This window comes from Rhipicephalus microplus, chromosome 8 (genome assembly GCF_043290135.1).
Source record: "Rhipicephalus microplus isolate Deutch F79 chromosome 8, USDA_Rmic, whole genome shotgun sequence".
Classification (NCBI taxonomy): domain Eukaryota; kingdom Metazoa; phylum Arthropoda; class Arachnida; order Ixodida; family Ixodidae; genus Rhipicephalus; species Rhipicephalus microplus.
The window spans coordinates 77,651,810-77,674,969 of NC_134707.1; the positions used below are offsets into that span (position 1 = coordinate 77,651,810).

A 23,160-nucleotide genomic window follows, 5' to 3' on the forward strand; every position below is an offset into this window, starting at 1 on the left:
GTTGCTGAAGGTCTCACTGCAGTGGTGCAATGAACAATTGTCCACGAGCAGGCACACCTTGCGATTTTCGCCTACCAAATAATCATCCCACGACGATAGCCATCTGCTGAAAAGCTCCCCGGTCATCCACGCTTTTGAGTTTGCTCGGTAGGTAACTGGAAGCGACAGTGCACTTGGAAAACTCCACGGTGCCGTGCTTTTCCTGATGACCAGAGGTCGAAGCTTTTTCGATCCGTCTAAATTAGCTGCCAACAGCACGAATACACGAGCTTTGTTTGCCTTGTTACCGCTTGTTTTGTCGCCACGACAAGACAAGTGTCTTATTTGGCAACATTTGCCAAAATAGAGCGGTTTCATCTGCATTGAAGATATTTTGGACTCTATATTTTGCTGCGATATCTTGCCAGTTTTCCTCGAGCTATTTTTCACGCTGTCCAGGTCCGCCGCTCTGTTTTCACCCGTAACAGCTTTGCCAACAATGTCGTGCTGTTCTTTGAACCGCTGAAGCCAGCCTGAACTGCCTTGGAAATCATTCCTGCCAAGCAGAAAAGCAAGGTTTTTGGATTTCTGTTCGATCATAAGGCCGGACACCGGGATGTTTCGCGACCGAACGTCCACAAACCACTTGTAAACGGCCGCTTCAACATCTTCGTACACAGCAGCGCGCACACGTCGGGTGCCACGGGCACCTGGCCTTTTGTCCGACTTGGCCCTGATGTCTGCCTTGTTCTTCAGTATAGTTCTCAAGGTGCTCCTTGGAATTTTGTACGCGGCGGGGACGTCGGACTTCTTTTCACCGCGCTCAACCCAATTGATGATTTCGAGTTTCGCGGCAAACGGCAAATTTTGCCTCTTTGCGCAAGCCATGATGACAGCGCGCCAATACAGTTCACAGAGCACCAACAGGCAACACCACGAACCACGCTTAATCGGCAGCAGCAGGCACACAAGCATAAAGAAAGAAAAAATGGCGCTCACTTCTACCGCTTCCGCGCCTCAGAGAAAGCACGATGGCCTCTGACTGGCTGTAAGCGCTGCGAGCGGGCCAGGATCATTTCTTGGAGGGGGTGTTCGCCCGCGCACAACCGGGTCTAACCAACTTTTTCTAGGGTGGCGCCGGCAGTTTTCCCTGCCACCGCAAGGGAAAGCCAACTTGCTGGGGCACTTTTGAGACACATGGAGTTTGATAGATCAGTTGTCGTTACTATTTTTGTTCGATAAAACAGTAACTTTTGCTATATATTCTCAATGTAAACTTACCGTGTTTAGGAATTGTTCAATATACGGCATAATTTGATATAAACGGGCTCGACTGTAGTGCAACCTTAGATACCGCGCAGAAACATCGCGTTCGAGAGATGTGCATTGCTTCTTCGTGGACTCCGAGATGAATGCAGTGGGGGGTCCAATTTAAACAACAGATATATTGCTAAGCTGATGTGGAAGCCCGCGTCTTCTCAAGTTTATTTATTAAGTTTCGGATTGTGTATTTCAACATCAATCAAGTATTTTAAAGTAATGGTTGTATGCGCAAAAATTATGGCCACTGTTTAGGAGCTACTTCCCTTGTAGCGCGGAGGCATGGAAAATAAGGGCTACGAGGCCCCATGGGTGGAGCCTATATTTACTCTTAGGTTGTCAACGACTATAGTTTCGGTTGTAAAGACTCTTTGAAGCTGATCTCCACGTATTCCTGTAAAGCTAGATTTCCTGCAACCTTCAAAATTATTTCCTACAAACACATCATATATAAATTTTTTAAAATCATATGTGCCATGCTCTTCCCCTTTCCCTTTTTTTTTTACAGCAAAAGCTATTAGGAGATCACAACTCGAGTCACGCGCCACCGTAGTTGTCTGCTGCCGCAGCCGTTGTACATAACCACATCACACGAAATTAGAAAACAAAAAAACTAGCGCCAATGACATAGTGGGGCTCGAACCTAGGTCCACTAGGTGCCAGACCAGTATGGTACCACTGAGTAACGCTGGTGCTTGGGTATCGTTGGCAAACTTGCCTTAAGCAGGCTTGATGTCGGGAAAGCAATCGTGTTAATACCACTTATAAAGCATGTTAGAACAGCGAAAGAACAACCAGTCATTGCACAATGCAAAAACCAGTTGGAGCGGTTGGAGCACAATGCGGTTGGAGCATTGGACGAGTGGGTCGTCCAATGTTCCAACCCATTAGAAAAGCTTGTTCTTGTTCATTTATTAACTGTGGCACATACTTCAGGCATAGTTCCTTGTCGTTGTCAGCCACTGCGTGAACAAGTGGCACAAAATTCGTTGCAAGTGTTTAGCGGATACCACATTTCTCAGAAGAATGACGAAAAATAGTATAGCGAATGCCGACCTACTACCCAAAAATATTTATTATTAATGCCGTAGTGGGTATTAAGCAAGTATGCTTGCAGCAATTGCCCAATGAGTGTTTAGAAAAGGCTCTGAAAGGCCTCTCTTTTAGATTTAACTGTGAGTGTGCTGTGCCTTACCTGCAGGTCTAACGTTTTTTTTTGAGCTGTGCGATTTTCGTGGGCTCGAACTACATTGGAGTCGACTTACTATCGTGTGAATACGTTTCTTGAAAACTTCGTTTCTGCAACCCTCAAACACATGTTGTGGAGTTGTAGTATCGTCTCTAGAATAATTGGCAGTCACTCCAAAGAACCTGTCATCGAGGTGCACCACTGTTCTGTGCAGCTCAGACCTCGGCATTCAAATGTGGGCAGTCTAGCGAGCCCACGGGGTGGCGTTGAGGCAAGGTCTTGACGATCCATTGTGGGAGACCTAAGGCCTAGTTGCGTTAAACTTTGCCGGACGGTGAATAAAGTTGTGTCATCCATCAACGAAGTTTTACAAGCCAGAAATGTAATTTGATTATGTGGCACACTGTAGTGTTGGGTCTGTATTAACTCTGACGCTCTGGGGTTCTTTAGTGCGCACCTACCTTTATGTACGCAGCTAAGTGTACAGAGTGAAATCCCTCGAACCCAGACTAACAAAAATATAGCTTAGGTTAACTCATTCGAACCCAGACTCGCAGCTGAATCTGGGTCTGAATGAGTCGAAGCATGAGAGAGTTCGCTGACATATGCCTACTACTACTAGTGCTACTGCTACTACTACATTACTACAACTAATACATTACTACTGCTACTACTATTTATACTACTACCTTACTAATACATTACTACTGCTACTACTACATTACTTCTCTACAACTGCTACTACTACCATCACTACTGCTAATACTTCTACTATAGTGATGATGACACCCGCCACGGTGGTCTAGTGGTTATGGAACTCGACGGCTGACCTGCACATCACGAGATCGAATCCCAGTCGCAGCAACCCCATTTTCAATACGGAGCCAAAAATGCTTGAGGCCTGTGTACTTAGGTTCACGTGCACGTTAAAGAACACTAGATGGTCAAAATGTCTGGAGCCCTCCACAACTGCGTCACTCATATTGTGGTTTTGGGGGTTAAACACCAATCATTATATCATTACTACGACAAAAAAAACGATGACAGTAGAGAGTAGACAAAGACAGCCTTGCTGCAAAAGAGATTTGCTTTACTCACCTGCTTGAAACTATCAACACAGCGCCTCTCCATCCAGGACTTGAGCGTCTCGATAAAGCAGCCTGAGAAGAGAACGCCCAGTGCCGAGCGATGGAAGCTCTGCGCCCGCAGTCGCTTGCAGAAGGACAGCAGCCACTCTTGTGACGCTGGATCCGCAACGTCAAATGTGGGGTCGAACACCACTGTACCCTTGTTGGAAGGGTTGAGGTAATCACCCGTGTCTACCGGGAGCACGCCCCAGATGATGCGGATTGGCAGTCGGTGGAAGGGGTCCTGAACACGGTAGAAAAAACAAGAAGTCATCGTCATTATCATCATCATCAGCAGCAGCAGCAGTAGCAGTCTGACCATGCCCACTGCAGGGCAAAGTTTCTCCTGTGTTTTGCCAATCAACCAGGTCAACTATCATACATAGAAGGTAAATATATTTACTAGATGTAAATATCTATTTCGTCAGTCTGGTACACTTTCCAAGAAGGCATACAAGCCTTGCCGTGTTGAAAACATCATAACTTCGACGACGGAGCTTCTTGAAACATTGATCCCAAGGTTGCAGCTTCAATTCCGGTCATGTTACGATATAGGCGATAGTCTTAGGGCTGATTTACTGGGCAATGTCATCATACTCGTCATCATAATCATTGTCAGCTTGATTGTGCCCACTACTGGGCAAAGGACTCCCCCATGTTCGCCAGGGCCGTACCTAGGAATTTTTTTCGGAGGGGGGGGGCGGGGGTTGCGTGTAGAATGGCTGCCATTTTTTAAGATTTATACTGGCTTATTTTCGTGAATAAAACAAGTACATCGCTTACTTGTAATAATTCGATAGTACTTTTCAATTATTTGTACCCAAATAAAGAAATTGGTATGTCAACCTCAAATTCTGGTTAAAGCAAGAAATAAGTTTGGACAATAGCACCATCAAAGCCGGGGACACCGCGACCAACGGCTCCTGATGAAGTAACACAATGTAACCGCGGTACAAAAACGGTATGTATGTGTTACAAGCTGCCACTCTAGCGTCGCCAGCGCTAAGTCGGCGATGGGAATGGCAGCAGGTTAGGTCGTTCCGTACGTAAGCAGAGACAGTGAAGAGATCAGAGACGTATGTGGGGAAAAACAAAACTCTAGTGATATTGCAGCGCTGCAGAGGAATCTAGGAATATTGCAGAGGAATCTAGTACTACACTTAATACCAACTATTAAAATACATATAAAATCAATTAATCAGCTTACAAGAAAGAAGTATTACAAACTACACAAAACTAACCAACAATAAAACTACAGATGAGAAAGTCCGGAGGTATAAACAGGTGAAGGGATACCTGTGATGACGATCGGATGCCGATCGTCATCACAGGTATCACAGGATGCCGATCGTCATCACATGATGACGATTCCGAGTCCACGACGATCGGATGCGAGAAGTCAGAGAGAATTCTGGCACAACTGCGATGTCGGCGGTGTTGCAGCGCTGGTGTTTCCGGGAGGCTAGTGCTTGAAGCCGATCTCGGGCAGGTTGAGCTCACTCGAGATTCAAGTACCGATGCCTACGTTACAGGCGTTAATTTCGCGTCACAACTAGACAAATGGCTAAGTTTAGGTGGCCAGCCGACACGGAGCCACAACCACTTAAGGGATACTTCTTGATCTCCTTCTACACCATGTTGGTCAGCAACTAGACTGCTTAGCAAGGCGAAATCCTGCTCTTAAATTAACCTTCGTGTCCCCTGATTCTCGTCCTGGGGGAAAAGAGACCTCTACATGGGTCCAATCATGCACGTTTCATTGTTAGAAACTCCACCCTAAAAATATATTGACCACGTCCCTTTTTAATTAGGAGAGGGTCCTCAACTGAGCGAGAATGACAACCTGTTGGGGTTCTCTCATTGTTGGGGTTCTCTCATGTGTGGCTTGTCCACAAGCCGTTTTGCCCGTGGGAATGGTCAGTTTCCTTGGTTTCAGCCAGTGCGTCTTGCAGTCTACAGCTAGTTCGGGGTGCATCGCGTCCTTTGACGACCCTGCCGACGCCGCCGTAGGTACAAAGGATCAAACATTGGCGACTAACGTTTGAAGAAGAACACCCCATTCAGTACTTCCCTGCACTAAAGGCCAGTCTTTTCATGAACAAACGGTTCCACTGGTCAGCGGGGGAGTGCGGCACCTGTTAATTTGCCGTTACGCCGGGTTGCAAAAATGGCAGTCCGTGACAGCATGTATGCAAGCAAACAAACAAGTCGCCCGACATTCCGATCTTCTTGTTACCATTCGCACATTCTGCTTGCTGAATAGTTTCCTCGTAATTGCGAAAGGATAGAAGAGTTGAAGCTTGGGCTAGCTGGGTTTAGCTTTTAATCGACTCTTGAAACATAGAGGGAAGTTTAAACGAGGAAGCTTTTCCTTCTCGGCAACTTGCAAAATTCTGTGAGGACTTGTTCTGGGGTCACTTGAAGTTCTCGATGGATGCTAAGCAGTGCTAGTACGGTCAATCTGTCGTTGTTCATATGATTTCGAAGGTAGCTCTTCAGCCTTCTCAGTGTGGAAAAAGTCCGTTCCGGGGTCGACGTCGACACGAATAAAGTCGCCAGGATAGAATGTAGGCTGTGGATGTTCGGAAAAAAGTCGTGGTTGCACATCTCTAAGGCCTGTAAATCACAAGCTGGGCGATTCTTTTCTTTAATCTGGCAGCATTTGTTCACCCACAGTGTGAACTCTGCTTCGATGACATTAGTTGAAGGAATGTCGCCAAGGTAAAACTGCACTGCATCATCAATATCAGAAAGGCTAGCCGATGCGCAGAATTTCGGCAGCAGCATGTTAAGGCCAACCATGACCTTCTTATGGGCATCGAACCGGTCTCTTAATTGATTTTCAAAGTCAGCCAGCAAATGCAAATACACATTCCTCCGGTAGTACTCTTCGGGAGTAGCAGAAGGTACGTTGCTTCTTTGCTTCTGCCTTCCAGTGATGCGTGGTAGGGCCATCTTAACATTTGTGATCTTCAGCAAAGAGAGCGACTTCAGAAAAATCTTATTAAATTCCGTTTCCACACTAGCCCTTTTTGTGGAAAGAACGTCTATAGCATTCTTTACGTGATCGCACGCTTGAGCCAAGTCACAGTCAATTTTTTGAAGAAATTGGCAAAGTGGCAGTGTCAAAGAGAAGAGGTCGCTACAGATCTGAAGCGAAACGACAAACTCGGGCTTCGTAATGGCATTGAGCAGTTGAGAAGCTTTGGTGAAGTATCAGATGACGCGGCCTCTTCTCCCAAATATTCGAGGAATTGTACAATAGGCACGTACACTTCAAGGAAATGCTGAAGTGCATCGTGACTCTCTACCCACCTTGTTTAGCAAAAGGAGAGAACTGATTTTCTTTTTTCTTGTGTTAAATCTTCTACTTTGTCTCGCAGTTGGTTCGTCCTCTGTGGCGAAGCTCTCACAAATGTACAGGTTGAGGATACAGTTCCTAAACAGTTGCGGATGCTGGGGAGTTTGCATGCGTGAAGCAGAGCAAGGTTCAACGAGTGGGCGCTACAATGCACGTACAACGCTTTGGGCGCTGTTTGACGAATGAAGGCTTGAACACCGTTAAGGCGGCCGCTCATTGATGCCCAACGTCGTATCCTTGCCCGCAAAGTAGGTTCAGGTCAAAGCCATGACCTCTAAGGCTGTTCAGGATTGTGCTCGCCAGCGCCTTGACAGTGAGATCGTACACGGGAACGAAATCTACAAAATCTTCTTTAAGAATGGGCACTCCCAACATGTCGTGTCCAACGTACCTTACACATAGGGAAATGTGGGCGGTGCGAGATATATCAGTGGCCTCGTCAGCTAGAACTGAAAAACACGAACTTGAGTTGACGTTTTCCACTATATTTCTTTGTATGATTTTACCACAGAGGGTGATCAACTCATTTTGAATTTTTGGGCTCGTGTACAGCGCATTCGCCGGAGATGTTTCCATGTGAGCTCTCAAGGCGGCATCTCCACATTTTGCTCTCATCCTAAGCAGTGCGCGGAAATTTCCATCATTTTTGAATGGCAGCACTTCAGACATATTTATCGGACCAGAGTCATCTGTACCGCGAAGCGGTACTTTTTGCTTGCCACAGAAAAGAATTGTTTCTATTATTGGCAGCCAGTTCTTGGGGTTTTCTTCCGCCTGCTTTTTAAGGCCGTGGTCAAGTTGTGTTAAGATGTCATGCTGTGAGCGGGACCGGACTGCTAAAAAGTTCTCCGATAGCGTTGTTGACATGGTGTGATAACTGCTGGATGCGTGGCTCTTAAAGGCGTCCATAGCTTTCTTGTAATTGGTGAACTCCTTAGTTACAAAACAGCCCAAGCGCTGGTGCTTCCCTTTTCCTGCACACTCGCTTGCGAAGACTACGCAATATTTGCATAATGCTCCATGAAGCTTCTCTGAATAAACAAGCCATGGGTAACGATCTACCCAGTGAGGTTGGAACTTCAGATTCCTTTTCCCTGTGGCTGGATAATCATAGTTAGCCGGAGGGGTCCACAGATTGAGCAGCAGCTTCTCCATCGTCTCTGGATCATTTACATTATTGCTTTTGGAGACAAACAGTCCCAAGTCGAAAATATTCGCACTCGTCGCACAGAGGGGAGGCGAACCAGAATGTGTAGGTGCCATGCCACTCACCTTCCTTGGGCATTGCCCAGTGGTAAAGGCGTCACTTTGCCCAGCGTTGACTGTAGAACAAAGATCACTTGGAGTTGCACTGCGGCCACCATCATTTCCCGGTGGCGCATGGGTGTCCTGCTTGTGTTTGTTCTCAGGTGATTCATATAAACCGGTGCATTCTCCTGAGTCACTACAGAAGTTCGGGCGCGCTTGGCTTTCCACCAGTGCTGAGGAGGGCGAAGTTTTATCCTTCGAAGGAGGCGGTTCTTCTCCGTCCGCTTCATCGGTTCGAACTTTCTTGAAGTAAGACGCAAGACTCGGTTGCTTTGTTGCTGCAGAGTGTCTTTTCATTTTGCTGCCGCAATCCTGTGTGCGCACACAGAAGTGGCCAGTGGCTCCAAAAAAACGTTTGCGACTGCTTCGACTGCCTGGCGTGAACGGCGGGTGATGTTTTCTTCTTCTCTTATCCACTTTACAGTGGCTAGAATGTAGAAGTGTGATGAATGCGCCGGCTCCCGCGTGGCGCTTGTGTTTTCTGAACGCCGCTACAGCTGGTGTGCATGCAGGCCCATTATTGTACTCCAGCTGCAGCAAACTGGATTAACGCTAATTAAAGACCTTTTCACAGAAGACTTCATGGGCACTGCATACTCCCCTTAATATACGTGAACCCCCAAGGATGCACTGCCGAGACATTTGCACTCTCGTGGTGTAGTCCAGAAAGGAGGTATTGCTCCGTTCCTGGCTATGACAGTTTCGTTGCAAGCTGTTTGCATATACGGACACTTGTGGGACCATGTTTTAAAGTGAACAGGTTATTAGGATACACCTCATTAATTCTTATTGCTAACTCTTTTCAATCTAGGGCCCTGAAAACCTCCTGTAAACATGCAGTGAATAGCACTTGAGAGATAGTGTCTCCCTGCCTTACACCCTTCATTATTGGGACTCTGTCCCTTTCTTTATGGAGAACTATGGAGGCTGTGGATACACTGTAGATTTCTTATAGTATGCTTATGTAGGGTACTTCTTCGATGCTTTTATTCTGTAGTGCCTGCATTACTGCTGATGTCTCGACTGAGTCAAATGCCGTCTTGTAATCTATGAAGGCTATGCATAGGGGTTGGTTGTATTCTGAGCGTTTCTCTATTACCTGATTGATAGTATAATATGGTCTATTGATAATATGGTCTATTGTAGAGTGGCCTGTAGGAAATCCTGCTTGGTCCTTTGGTTGATTGAACTCTTAATGTCGTCTTACTAATTCTATTAGCTATTATTTTTGTAAATAGTTTGTAGAGAGTGGACAGTAAGCTGATCGGCCTGTAATTTTTCAAGTCATTTACGTCTTCTTCTTTATGAATTAACATGATGTTCTGTTCTGCCAAGATTCTGGTACCCTTCCCGTGAAGAGACATTTCATATATAAGATGGCCAGTTTCTCTAACACAATTTCTCTGACATCTTTCAGCGGGTTCGTTGTTACTTTATCCTCATCAGTGCCTTTGTTTCTTTGAATTCTTTCTATATAGTACCATACGAATTCAATTCCAGATTATCTGACCAAAACCTCTGCTCGCTTTGAATTCGCTTCGAACCTAAAATTCACTATTGGCACAAGCCTACGAATCAGTTTTCAAACATGAACTACGTAGTCTTTAAAGATGTTCGGGTTGTTTTAGTAGCACCTCATCCTTCATATTGACACGTGTGGTTCTTTTGGTTTACGAAGAAAGCCGCTATCACTTTCTGTTAAGCGCAACGCAGGCCGCGTTTATCTTGTATGCCACTCTGGAACGCGTTATGACGCGTGTATAAAAGACTGACACGTGCGCAACGCAGGCCGCGTTTATCTTGTATGCCACTCTGGAACGCGTTACGACGCGTGTATAAAAAGCCGGCGCAGTGCGCCACTGGGGGTCTTCTTTTTTTTTCCGTCGGCCGACGACTGTTCACGCCGCTGTTGCTGTGAGTTGTGTTTGGCCCTGTTTTGCTGGGCACAAGTTCGCCCAATAAACAGTTCGCCTGACACCGCCCTGACTCCTGCGTGCTTCCTCTCAAGTGCTGCGTGTATCACAACCTCGTGACATCTGGTGGAGGTGCTTCTCGGTCCATGTACTGTACGCCCCCGTCCAGCCGTGAGCCAAGCCCAAGCCGCCAAGAGGACGACGCCGACCCGGTCGTTCGAGTGAGCCGAAGACAACAAGGACTACCGCCCGAACACCTACCGCTACTGCCAGTACCGTGAGATGGGACTGCGTGGCTTCGACGTGAACGCGCCGCGTCCGCGCCCAGGTGAGCGACCTCGCGACATCGCCGACTACATCGCCGGATCGCAGTGGCAACAACGACGACCATCCCGTTCACTTTCGCCTGGCCACTACGTCTCCCCGGATCGCCGCCAGTACACCGGCCCTAACCGGGGCCGATCCCCAAGCCCCTACCCGGGAAACTAAAGGCAGCAACCGATGGAGGTGCGGTTGCTGCACGACGCAATGCCGAAGATCCTCCTCCGCCGCCGCCGCCGCTGCCGATGACGACGACCACGACGCACGAACTTTCCCGACGTAGTCGCAGTACGCCGCCTGAGCAGAGTCTTTACGACAAAGCCTCGCCGCCGACGCGACATAGCAGCACCAGACTAAGCCGACGCAGCCGTGATCCGACGCCCCGACCAAACCGGAACGCCAGACGACGAACCACCGACCTCGACGTGATCATCGACGGCCACAGCGTCACCGCCCTAGTCGATACCGGCGCCGACTACTCTATCATCAGTGGTCTCTTCGCCGCTAAGCTCAAGAAGGTAAAGACTGCATGGGAAGGACCAGATATCCGAACAGCAGGGGGCCACCTTATAACACCGACTGGAACCTGCACGGCAAGAGTCACGATTCACAGCCAGACGTATTCTGTGAATTTTGTGGTCCTGCAGCAATGCTCGCGAGACGTCATTTTAGGCATGGATTTCCTGGACCAGCAAGGCGCAGTCATCGACCTAAGATCCAGGTAATCACGCTGTCCACGGATAATGCAACGGCGTCAGACTACAACGTCGCTCACAATGCCTTGAATGTGACAGAAGAGCAGGTAACCATCCCGCCACTGTCGAGCGTCATCATTTCCGTCGGCACCAAAGCGTCTACCAACTTACAAGGTGTCATCGAAGGCGACCAGCACCTGCTCCTAAACCGTCAGATGTGCGTCGCAAGAGGCATAGCCAAGCTTCATAACGGCGAAGCCAAGGTAATGGTGACGAACTTCAGCAACGAATATAGGCACTTGAATAGGGGCACGACGGTAGCACATCTAAGCGAATTTGTGGAAGCGAGCAATGCCTTCGCCCTCACCGATTCTCAGGGAGCCGCAACGTCGACAGCAGTGTCCGCGCCCGCCTTCGACGTCAATCAAAGCCTTTCCAGGCAGCAACAAAAGGAGCTCGAAGCCTTACTCCACCAATACAAGGACTGCTTCTCGTCGTCGTCGAGGCTTCGTCAGACCCCTCTCGCGAAACATGCGCGTCATAACCGACGAATATGCCCGTCCGCTCCGTCAGAGCCCCTACCGAGTTTCTGCACGAGAACGCGAGGCCATCAAGCAACAAGTCGACGAAATGCTGCGTGACGACATCATTCAGCCGTCTACGAGTCCGTGGGCATCACCCGTGGTGTTGGTGAAGAAGAAGGACGGAACCCTACGTTTTTGCGTCGATTATCGTCGCCTGAACAAGATCACGAAGAAAGACAAGTATCCCCTCCCACGGATAGACTATGCTCTGGACAGACTCTACAACGCCAAGTATTTTTCGTCGATGGATCTCAAAACCGGCTACTGGCAAATCGAAGTAGACGAGAGAGACCGAGAGAAGACTGCCTTCATAACACCAGACGGCCTATTCGAGTTTAAGGTCATGCCCTTTGGTCTTTGCTCGGCGCCTGCGACGTTCCAACGGGTTATGGACACAGTACTCGCAGGCTTGAAGTGGCAGACTTGCCTCGTCTACTTGGACGACGTAGTCGTATTTTCTTCCAACTTCGACGAGCACCTCCGGCGCCTTGAAGCTGTTCTTCGGGTAATCAAAGCCTCGGGACTTACCCTGAAGCCAGAAAAGTGCCGCTTCGCCTACGAGGAACTATTGTTCCTTGGCCACGTTATCAGCAAGTCGGGAGTGCTCCCTGATCCACAGAAAACAGCTGCGATCGCCGAATTTCCTGCACCCACCGACAAGAAAGCAGTACGCCGATTTCTTGGCCTCTGCGCTTATTACAGGCGCTTCGTGAAGAACTTTTCGCGCATCGCCGAGCCACTGACGTACCTCACGAAGGCCGACGTCGACTTCAAATGGGAAACGCCGCAAGTCGAGGCATTTCAAGAATTAAAGTGACGCCTGCAAACGCCGCCAATACTGGCGCACTTCGACGAAGAAGCTGACACCGAAATTCACACGGACGCAAGCGGCACAGGGCTCGGCGCCGTGATCGTGCAGAGGACCGACGGACTTGAAAGGGTCATCAGTTACGCTAGCCGGTCACTTTCGAAGGCAGAAGCCAATTATTCCACGACAGAAAAGGAATGCCTTGCCATCATCTGGGCTACATCAAAGTTCCGCCCCTACCTGTACGGCAGGCCTTTCAAAGTCGTGAGTGACCACCATGCCTTGTGTTGGCTAGCTAACTTGAAGGATCCATCAGGACGCCTCGCACGGTGGAGTCTCAGACTACAAGAATTTGACATCACCGTCGTCTACAAAAGCGGATGAAAGCACTCCGACGCCGACTGCTTGTCTCGCGCCCCTGTCGATCCGCCGCCCCAGGATGACCAGGACGACGACTCTTTCCTGGGACCCATAAGTACCGACGACTTCGCGGAACGCCAACGAGCTGACCCAGAGCTCAAGATCCTCATGGACTACCTGCAAGGCAAGACCGCCGACGTGCCGAAAGTATTCCGCCGAGGACTGGCTTCGTTTTTCCTGCGAAACAACGTCCTCCTGAAGAAGAACTTCTCGCCGCTCCGCGCCGACCACCTCCTCGTGGTACCTTCAGCGTTACGTCCAGAGGTTCTGGAAGCATTACACGACGACCCGACAGCCGGACATCTTGGTGCTTCCCGCACACTGTCATGGATACAAGAGAAGTACTATTGGCCTCGCCTCACTGCCGACGTCGCCCACTACGTAAAAACATGCAGAGACTGTCAGCGACGCAAGACGCCGACAACTAGGCCAGCCGGACTTCTGCAACCCGTCGAACCACCTCAACGGCCATTCCAACAAATCGGCATGGACTTACTGGGGCCGTTCCCGACATCAACTTCTGGCAACAAATGGATTGTCGTAGCTACTGACTACCTCACCCGTATGCCGAAACAAGGGCCTTGCCCAAGGGCACTGCCGCCGAGGTCGCCAAGTTCTTCATTGAGAACATCGTCCTCCGCCACGGAGCCCCCGAGGTCCTCATCACCGACAGAGGTACGGCCTTTACGGCTGACCTAACGCAAGCGATCTTGAGGTACAGTCAGACAAGCCACCGCCGAACCACCGCGTACCACCCACAGACGAATGGCCTCACCGAGCGTCTAAATAAGACCATCGCCGACATGCTGGCCATGTACGTGGACGTCGAGCACAAGACGTGGGACGCCATACTCCCGTATGTAACCTTCGCGTACAACACGGCCGTGCAGGAAACGACGCAGTTTGCTCCATACAAGCTCGTCTACGGACGGAGCCCAACAACGACGCTTGACGCCATGCTACCGGTCGGCACCGACGAAGAAGACCTCGACGTCACCAGCTACCTGGATCGTGCTGAAGAAGCTCGACAGCTAGCGCGCCTTCATATCAAGAGCCAACAGACGGTCGACAGGCGCCACTACAACCTTCGACGACACCACACCGAATACCAACCCGGCGACCTTGTCTGGGTCTGGACGCCGATACGACGACGGGGATTATCTGAGAAGCTCCTGCGACGCTACTTTGGACCCTACAAGGTAGTCCGACGTCGTGGTGAACTGGACTATGAGGTCGTGCCCGATGGCTTAACGTCATCCCAACGACGCCGTGCACGACCCGAAGTCGTACACGTGGTGCGACTTAAACCTTATTACGCGCGCTGATTAGCTGTGACGCATTGTTAATGTAATTTATTGCATGTACTCTCTCTTATGTTCTGTCTTTAGCATCGGGACGATGCTTTTTCAAAGGGGGGTAGTGACACGTGTGGTTCTTTTGGTTTACGAAGAAAGCCGCTATCACTTTCTGTTAAGCGCAACGCAGGCCGCGTTTATCTTGTATGCCACTCTGGAACGCGTTATGACGCGTGTATAAAAGACTGACACGTGCGCAACGCAGGCCGCGTTTATCTTGTATGCCACTCTGGAACGCGTTACGACGCGTGTATAAAAAGCCGGCGCAGTGCGCCACTGGGGGTCTTCTTTTTTTTTCCGTCGGCCGACGACTGTTCACGCCGCTGTTGCTGTGAGTTGTGTTTGGGCCTGTTTTGCTGGGCACAAGTTCGCCCAATAAACAGTTCGCCTGACACCGCCCTGACTCCTGCGTGCTTCCTCTCAAGTGCTGCGTGTATCACAACCTCGTGACAATATATAAAAAAAAACTGTATGAGGGAGTGTATAAGGATGTTTATAAGGAGTATATTAGGGGTGCATAGCAGTATAGAGGAACTGTAGAAGGAGTACAAAGTTGTGCAGAGTTGTGCAAAGTTGTACAAAGTCGTTGCAAGTCTATATAGACCACGACTGTACGTCGACGAGATCACATGAATCACCGCTCTGGCATCACGAAGTGTGCCAAAAAACTGCCAGGCCTATGTAGAGCGGGCAGCGCAGTGACAGCAAAAGCTGAAAGAGAGCCTTTCAGAGCCTTTCTAAACACTCTTTGCATAACTGCTACATGCACACTTGCAGGGCACCCACTACACCCTACTAATCATAATTTTTGTGCAGTAGGCCAGAATTCCCTAATAGGTGCTATCCTTCCTCATTCTTCTGAGAAGTGTGGTATCCACTACACACTTGCAAGAAATTTTCTTCAAATTTTTTATGCAGTCGCTGACCACGATCAAGAATCATGCCTGAAGTGGGTATGTGCCATAGTTTATAGGTCATCAAGAACAAGCTTTTGTAACGAATTGGAGCACTAGACAACCCACTCCTTATGCAATTTGCATTGTGTGATGCCTGGTTGTTCCTTTGCCGTTTTAAAATGCTTTACAGTCGAACCCCGCCACAACGAAACTCACAGGGCGCGGAAAATATTTCGTTGAAGCGAGAATTTCCTTGTAGTGAAATAAAAAAAATATAGCTGATCTAAACTAGCAGAACAAGGAACATTTATTCTTAAAAATAAAAAAAGTGTCCGCTGCTTCCTATTCTTTCCTAGCAGCGTCACGACGCGATTCACAGTCATGCATAGCGAGGCCATGGTGAAAACCACGCTACAACCGCTTTTATGAATGTACCAAACAGTTGCAATAACACGTTAACACCAGCAGCTGTCCGTCGTCAAAGTGTATCCGACAACGCCGAGATGCAGGCAGGGTATTGTGGAGGGGTGACTTTTGCCTTATTCTATGCCATTTTTATCATTTATCACTCGCGGCTAGGTGATTTGGTTGATAATACGGATGAACATTTGCTCTGATTAGGTAACACACTGGTCAAGCGCAAATAAAATGGTAATCATTGGAATCTGAAAAGGCATCGCTCCGCGGTTGCACCCAACAGCTGCGTGAAGGAAACCATGAGCAACTGAGCGACCGAGCTTCAGCTTCGGATCGTCTGCGGCTCAAAAGCAAGCCAGTGGCAAAAGCAGGGCCTGGCAGGGCAGTCTATTGCCATCGCTATCGAGCAATGGCAGTGCCCATGCTTGCTGAAAAGCGGTGGTTTCTGGCGGTTTTTACGCGTGTTTCAGGCTTCATCAATGTACTTTCAGGTTCTGAAAATGCAATAAATATCTGAGCCTGGGATTGCATTGTGAAATTTCGTTGGAAGCAGGACGGCAGAAAAAAAAGTGTTTGTTGTGGCGACAATATTTATGTATTAACTACTATGGATTGCTGACGGAGAACAGTGAATTTTTCATTGTAGTGGAAATTTCGTTGAAGCGGCGTTCGTGTAGCGGGGTTCGACTGTATCACTCATATTAACACAATTATTCTCCGAACATGAAGCCTGCCTATGGCAAGTTTGCAACGGAGTTTCAAGCAGCGGCGTGGCTGTGCGGTAGAATACTGGCCTGGCATGCGGGGGACCCGGGTTCGGATACCGCTGTGTCCTTGGTGTTTTTATTTAACGAAATTTTTTTTAATTTCATGCGATAGTGGTTATAGACATCAGTGGCGGTGATGGCAGACAACTGCAGTGCTGAATTCGACCCTTGTTGTGATCTCATAACAGCTTTCGCTATAAATGATGAGAGGTACCAAAAGAGAATAACACGCTCGCATTTTGTGTTTTGACAGACATTTTAAAAATTCCTTTAATGGAGCATAAGCTAAATTAAAAAAAAAAGCTTTCTCTACCTTCCATAAAAATTCTGTATCACCTCTATGCCATGCTTTGCACAGACTCTGTTCACCTTCAGATCTGTTCCAAAGCAAAAGCCCAAAATAGACCGTGATGACAACTTACCCTGTTGCGTGCCTTCTCGAACCAGAAGCGCTCCTTCAGATCGAGGTCGTAACGCTCAAACAGGTGGCTGGCGCTCAGTACTTGGAACTCGGGCGACTCCGGCAGACGCAGACGAGGGTGGACAAAGATGGCCACCGCTCCGCCGGCTGCCACCAGGGCGAGCGAGAAAAGCCAGAACCACCGGAGCCTGATCACGATGCAGGGAAGGAGCTTGTCGTAGAAGACGCGTGCCGCTTCCGAAAGGCTGCATCACGAGTCAAGATGAATGCAGTCACATTGTTGGACTCTGCCTTTGTCAAACTGGGGTGCCTGACAAAGGCCTCGGCCTTTGTCAGGCACCCCAGCCTTTAGCCCCGGCTTCCTCTTTTGTATGAAAGGAAAATAAACTTCACTTCACTAATTAGACACTTAGCACTGTGAAGTACTGCTGAGTAGTAGGCTTGAGCAAACATTTGACCACTTTGTATATCCGAATGAATAATTCTAATATTTGAATTTGATTTGATTCGAGTTTAATTTACAGAAAATTTCAACGTATTCAAAATGAACGAATAGGTGTAAATCAGTCCGACACCGCTGCGCCATGTAGCCTTTCACAAGTGCACTTCCCGCCTGGTGCTCAACGGAACAAAGTTATAGTCCCTTGGAAGGACACCCACCCCGTGGAGAATCGGCGGCATGGAACCGCCAGAATTTCCACTTCATGGTTCAACTAACATCCACGCTCGTGCTGTGTCATCTGCCTCAGTCTTTTTTTGTATAGCCATGCTCCCAGTTACCCTCACATCAATGCATCATTTTTTAAAGTTGAAATTGTCGTACAACCTTGTATGCTCTAAGTATAGTAAATTTTAAAATGCAGTACATTTCACAGGTTGTAACTTGAATTCTACTGAAAGTGAAATTCTGCGACCATTTAAAGTTGCGTCCCCTTCTCTTGAACAAAAAAGAATTACATTTGCAAATGCGTCGTTCCGATTAAAAAAAAAAAAAAGACGGTTGTGCGGGTTAGTTGGTTCGTGGCAAATACGCTTATTTTGATATACCCTATTAGAATTCGATTCAAGATTATTTGACTAAATTCACTATTTGCTTTGAATTCACTGCGAATCTAAAATTTGCTACTCATGCAAGCCTACTACTACTACTAAGCAGCAATAAATGGCTTGCAGGTGCTCGTGGATCGCTTGACTGCCATTGAACGTACAGAGAAGGAACTATTTTCAAATACACCTAAAAAGCAAGAACATAGTGAAACAATCTGCAGTTAAACAATCTTTACAGGGCATGTTAGATGCGGACTGATATACACCTATTCGTTCATTTCGAATAAACCGTGAATGAAAGCGTGGTTGACACGCGCCTCAATGCAACCTTGTTTTTCTTGCGCATCCAAAAAATGCAGTCAGGTTTGCTTGTCAGGTTTAACTTCCCGAGCCCTTGCTGCATTTAAATGCTACAAAGTCGTTCATTTATAGATGGCGTTCCTAAGCCACCTCATCAAGAATTTTTAATGCCAGAGGCAGCTACTGCGGAGAACAAGATGTTTTCGTGGCAACCATCATTGCGTTAGCTTACCAACTCTTGATTTACACCAAGACCAGCACTTTAAGCATCCCAGTACTATATAAGACATTTGATGCTGTTGTGACGACGTTTATTCGAGCAGAGAAGTCGCAACGAGGTCGCAACGGAGAGTAGGCGTACGGCAAGTCTGGCAAAGGCGGCACAAACTCTCGCGCAAGCAGAGCACGGGCTTTTCATTGTCTTCCGAAGGCGCATACGCGTTGGTGCATATGCTCCACTACAATACCCCCGGGGTGAAGGGTAGCCATCCTGGCGACTCAGGGAGTGGGCACAATGAGGGGGTCGTGGTAGGGCTTGAGACGGTCGACGTGTACGATCTCGCGTCCTCGATGACGCAAATCTGGTGATTGTGTTAATGGCTCGATGATGTAATTCACCGGGTAGGTCGCGTCAATGACACGGTACGGACCATGGTACCGGGCCAGAAGTTTAGAAGACAGGCCAGGAAGGTGGGGGGCACCCAAAGCCACACAAGGGAGCCAGCACGAAATGTAGTAACTATGTGGTGAGCGTTGTCGTGTCGAGTCTTTTGTAGACCTTGAGCCTCACTTGTCAGAGACCGAGCCAACTGATGGCAGTCTTCAGCGTATCTGGTGACTTCCGAAAGCAAGGAGCACTCAGATGCATCAGGGCGGTACGGTAGTATAGTGTCGAGTGGGTGGGAAGGTTCGTGGCCGTACAATAGAAAGAACGGGGAAAAACCGGTAGTCGCTTGCGTCACAGTGTTATAAGCGAAGGTAACAAAGGGTAATACAGCGTCCCAGTTAGTGTGGTCGGAGGAGGTGTACATCCTCAGCATGTCGCCAAGTGTGCGGTTGAACCGCTCAGTAAGACCATTTGTCTGTGGATGGTATGCGGTAGATTTCCGGTGGATAATGTTGCATTCAGCGAGGATAGCTTGGATGACCTCCGACAGGAACACTTGACCCCTATCACTCAGTAATTCCCGCGGAGCACCATGGCGTAGAATGAAGCTGCGGAGAATGAAGAGTGCAACTTCGTGGGCGGTCGCTGCCGGTAAAGCTGCAGTCTCAGCGTAGCGTGTCAGATGATCGACTCCGACAATAATCCATCGGTTTCCAGAGCTACTATATGGGAGGGGGCCATAGAGGTCTATACCCACGCGGTCGAATGGGCGAGCCGGGCACGGGAGCGGCTGTAACATGCCAGTAAGGTGCCGTGAAGGTGTCTTGTTCTGTTGGCAAGTGGTGCAAGACTGAACGTATTTCTGCACAAAGCGATACATTCCTCGCCAGTAATAGCGTTGGCGCAGCCTTTCGTAGGTTTTCAGGATGCCTGCGTGAGCACATTGGGGATCTGCATAGAAATTCATGCAGATGTCAGAGCGCATATGAGTTGGGACAGCAAGGAGCCACTTCCGACCACCAGGCATGTAGTTGCGGCGGTACGGAATGTTGTCTCGTAAGGAAAAGTGGGCTGCTTGCCGGCGTAGCGCTCTCGTGGAAGGGACAGCAGACGGATCGGTAAGGTAGTCGACTAACAAGGCAAGGTATGGGTCTTTACGCTGCTCCGAAAGCATGTCAGTGGTGTCGAGTGGTGACAAGGTGGTAAAAGGGGGTGACAGAGAAGCCACATCTGGTGTTAATGGCGATCGGGAAAGTGCATCGGCGTCCGCATGCTTGCGACCGGAACGATATGCGACACGGATGTCGTATTCCTGCAATCGAAGTGCCCAACACCCCAGACGTCCGGACGGGTCTTTCAAGGTGGACAGCCAACATAGAGCGTGGTGTTCTGTAACTACATCGAAAGGACGGTCGTAAAGGTACGGGCGAAACTTCGTAAGCGCCCAGATTATGGCCAAACACTCCTTCTCTGTCACGGAGTAATTCAATTCAGCCTTCTTAAGAGCGTGACTTGCATAAGCGACTACGTATTCAGTTTGGGTGCCTTTCCGTTGTGCCAAAACTGCGCCAAGACCAACGCCACTTGCATCAGTGTGAACTTCTGTGGCAGCAGTGGGGTCGTAGTGGCGAAGAATAGGTGGCGAGGTCAGCAGGCAGCGCAGCTGGTGAAATGTGTCGTCACATGCAGGTGACCATGCAGATATACCTTTGCTGTTGGAAAGCAGACTAGTCAGAGGTGCAATGATGGACGCGAAGTTGCGCACGAAGCGACGAAAGTAAGAGCAAAGACCAATGAAACTTCTTAGGGCTTTCAGTGATGTGGGCATTGGGAAGTCAGCGACAGCTCGAAGCTTATGGGGGTCTGGAAGAACAACGTCTCTTGTGATGACGTGTCCCAAGATGGTTAGTTTTCGGGCTGCGAAGTGGCACTTCTTGGTGTTAAGTTGTAAGCCTGCAGAAGCTAGACACGTCAGAATCTCGTGGAGACGACGAAGATGTGTCGGGAAATCAGCTGAAAAAGACTACGATGTCATCTAGGTAACACAAGCAAGTTTTCCGCTTGTGGGCCCGCAATATGGTATCAATTCTGCGCTCAAACGTCGCAGGCGCGTTGCAGAGCCCAAATGGCATGACTTTGAACTCATATAGGCCATCCGGCATTACAAAGGCTGTTTTAGGGCGATCACATTCAGCCATTGGCACCTGCCAATACCCAGAACGCAGATCCAAGGATGTGAAGTACTCGGCGCCTTGTAAACAGTCAAGAGCATCGTCTATTCGTGGTAGCGGGTAGACGTCTTTCTTTGTAATCTTGTTTAGGCGGCGATAGTCCATGCAAAATCGAACGGTGCCATCTTTTTTCTTTATCTTTATCAGAACCACGGGTGACGACCAAGCGCTTTGAGAAGGCTGTATGACTCCACGTTTAAGCATGTCATCTACTTGCTCCGTAATGACGCGGCACTCTTCAGCAGAAACGCGGTAAGGACGCTATCGCAGAGGCGAATGTGAGCCGGTGTCAATAGCATGAGTGACAGTCGTGGTGCGGCCCAAAGCAGGTTTCTGAAAGTCGAAAGAAGAGCGAAACTTGTTAAGGAGAGCAACAAGTTGGCTGCGATGCGAGGGGGGAAGGTCTGCGTCAATAGCATTGTCGAAGGCTGGCGAGCTTGATGGCTCAGACGCCTGAGTGATTGCGGCAATGTGACATGGCGTTTCATCGGGAAGAATAATATCATTGATATGGTCGACAGGTTGCACATATCCTAACGTTTCACCACGAAGCAAGCCAAGGGGGTAGTTGCAGTGGTTGGTAACCAGCATTACGGTTAAACCAGACGCAATCGTAAGAACGGCAAATGGGAGCACGATGCCCTTGCGTTCAGTAAAAACAGGGGATGGTGTAAACACCACCGTGGCGCCAGGTTGCGCCACACATGAAAGGCTAATAGGGACTGAAGCTTCCGGAGGCAAGGTGATGTCGTCGTCAGCAATGAGTTTGCAGAGCAGTGGTGAATAGTCGGGCGATGGAAATTCACAACTTGGCACTAGGGACACTTCCGCACGGCAACAATCGATGATAGCTTCATGACCTGATAAGAAATCCCAACCCAGGATGAGGTCATGAGAGCAAGATGATAGTACGAAAAATTGGACGATGTACAAAACGTCTTGGATGACAACGCGCGCCGTACACACAGCCGAGGGTTGAATGCGTTGCGCGCTAGTTGTGGACAGCACGATGCCACAGAGAGATGTGGACACTTTCTTCAGTTTGTGACAAAATTTTGCGTTCATCACAGAAACGGCGGCCCCAGTATCAATTAACGCTTGTGTGGCGACTCCCTCAACATTGACATCAACAACATTTTGCAGCGAAAATGGAGGCCTTGATAATTGCGCAGAAGTTGCAGTTCTTGCCTCTGGAACTGCACTGATTAGTTTCCCTCCTCAGGAGGTGGTCTACGACGCATAGGAGATGGCGATCGGTGACGAGGAGATGGGAAACGAGAAGTTGATGGGCGATGATCCGAGTCAGAGTGCCTCTGTTCATATGCAGACGTGGTGGCCTGCTGCGACACATAGGTAGGAGTTCCAAAGGAGGCGTACGCAGGTGTGGGACGGCGGCGGCAGTAGCGTGCAATGTGGCCAGCGATGCCACACGCGAAGCAGATAGGACGGTTGTCATGGGTGCGCCACTCATTAGATGGACGGAAAAAGCGAGGTGAGGGCCTGTAAATCGGAGGCGCTGCCGGAGGAAGTGGAGCCGATAAGGATACCGGATGCAGTGGGGGCCGCGCAACCACAGCTGCATAGCTGAGAGGTGAAGATGGTGCAGGTGGTGTGTAGCTGACAGCTGAGAGATTAGATGCTGCTGAAGTGCATGCGTAAGGAGCCTGCACTGTAGGTAGGACATCGCAAATTTCAGTGCGTATGGCCTGCTGCAGTGTCGAAGGCAGACTTGCGGTGGGCGCGCCGCTATGCGGCAGCAGGGAGAGCTGTCGGGCGACTTCCTCCCTGATGAAGTCTTTGATCTGGTTGGAGAGACTTTCTTGGCGAACGTTGGCATTTTCGAGTGCGACAGCCGAGATCGAATCTGGTGGTGAGACACTCTGTCGGGCGATGGAACGCTGACGGGCGTAATTCATCGAAGCTCTGGCACAGGCTTACGAGGATTGCCACCGAGGTCGGGCTTTTCGCTAGCAACATCTGGAATGCGCCATCCTCAATGCCCTTGAGAATCTGCCGAATTTTCTCTTCTTTGGGCATAGATGGGTTAACACGCCTGCAGAGGTCGAGCACATCCTCAATGTAACTTGTAAACGT

The 23,160-nt window shown here is 49.1% G+C and overlaps 1 protein-coding gene across 3 annotated transcripts in view; it reads right to left on the reverse strand.

Moving 5' to 3' along the window:
• Nucleotides 1-23,160, reverse strand: part of LOC119185000 (protein dispatched homolog 1-like) — a 495,836-nt gene that overhangs the window by 21,050 nt on the left and 451,626 nt on the right. For all 3 annotated transcript variants that reach the window (XM_075872172.1, XM_075872171.1, XM_075872170.1), the window contains exons 14-15: nucleotides 16,883-17,126; nucleotides 3,587-3,859 (exon numbers count right to left, since the gene is read on the reverse strand). In XM_075872172.1, coding sequence (XP_075728287.1) covers nucleotides 3,587-3,859; nucleotides 16,883-17,126 — 517 coding nt within the window. The remainder of the gene's footprint in view (nucleotides 1-3,586; nucleotides 3,860-16,882; nucleotides 17,127-23,160) is intronic.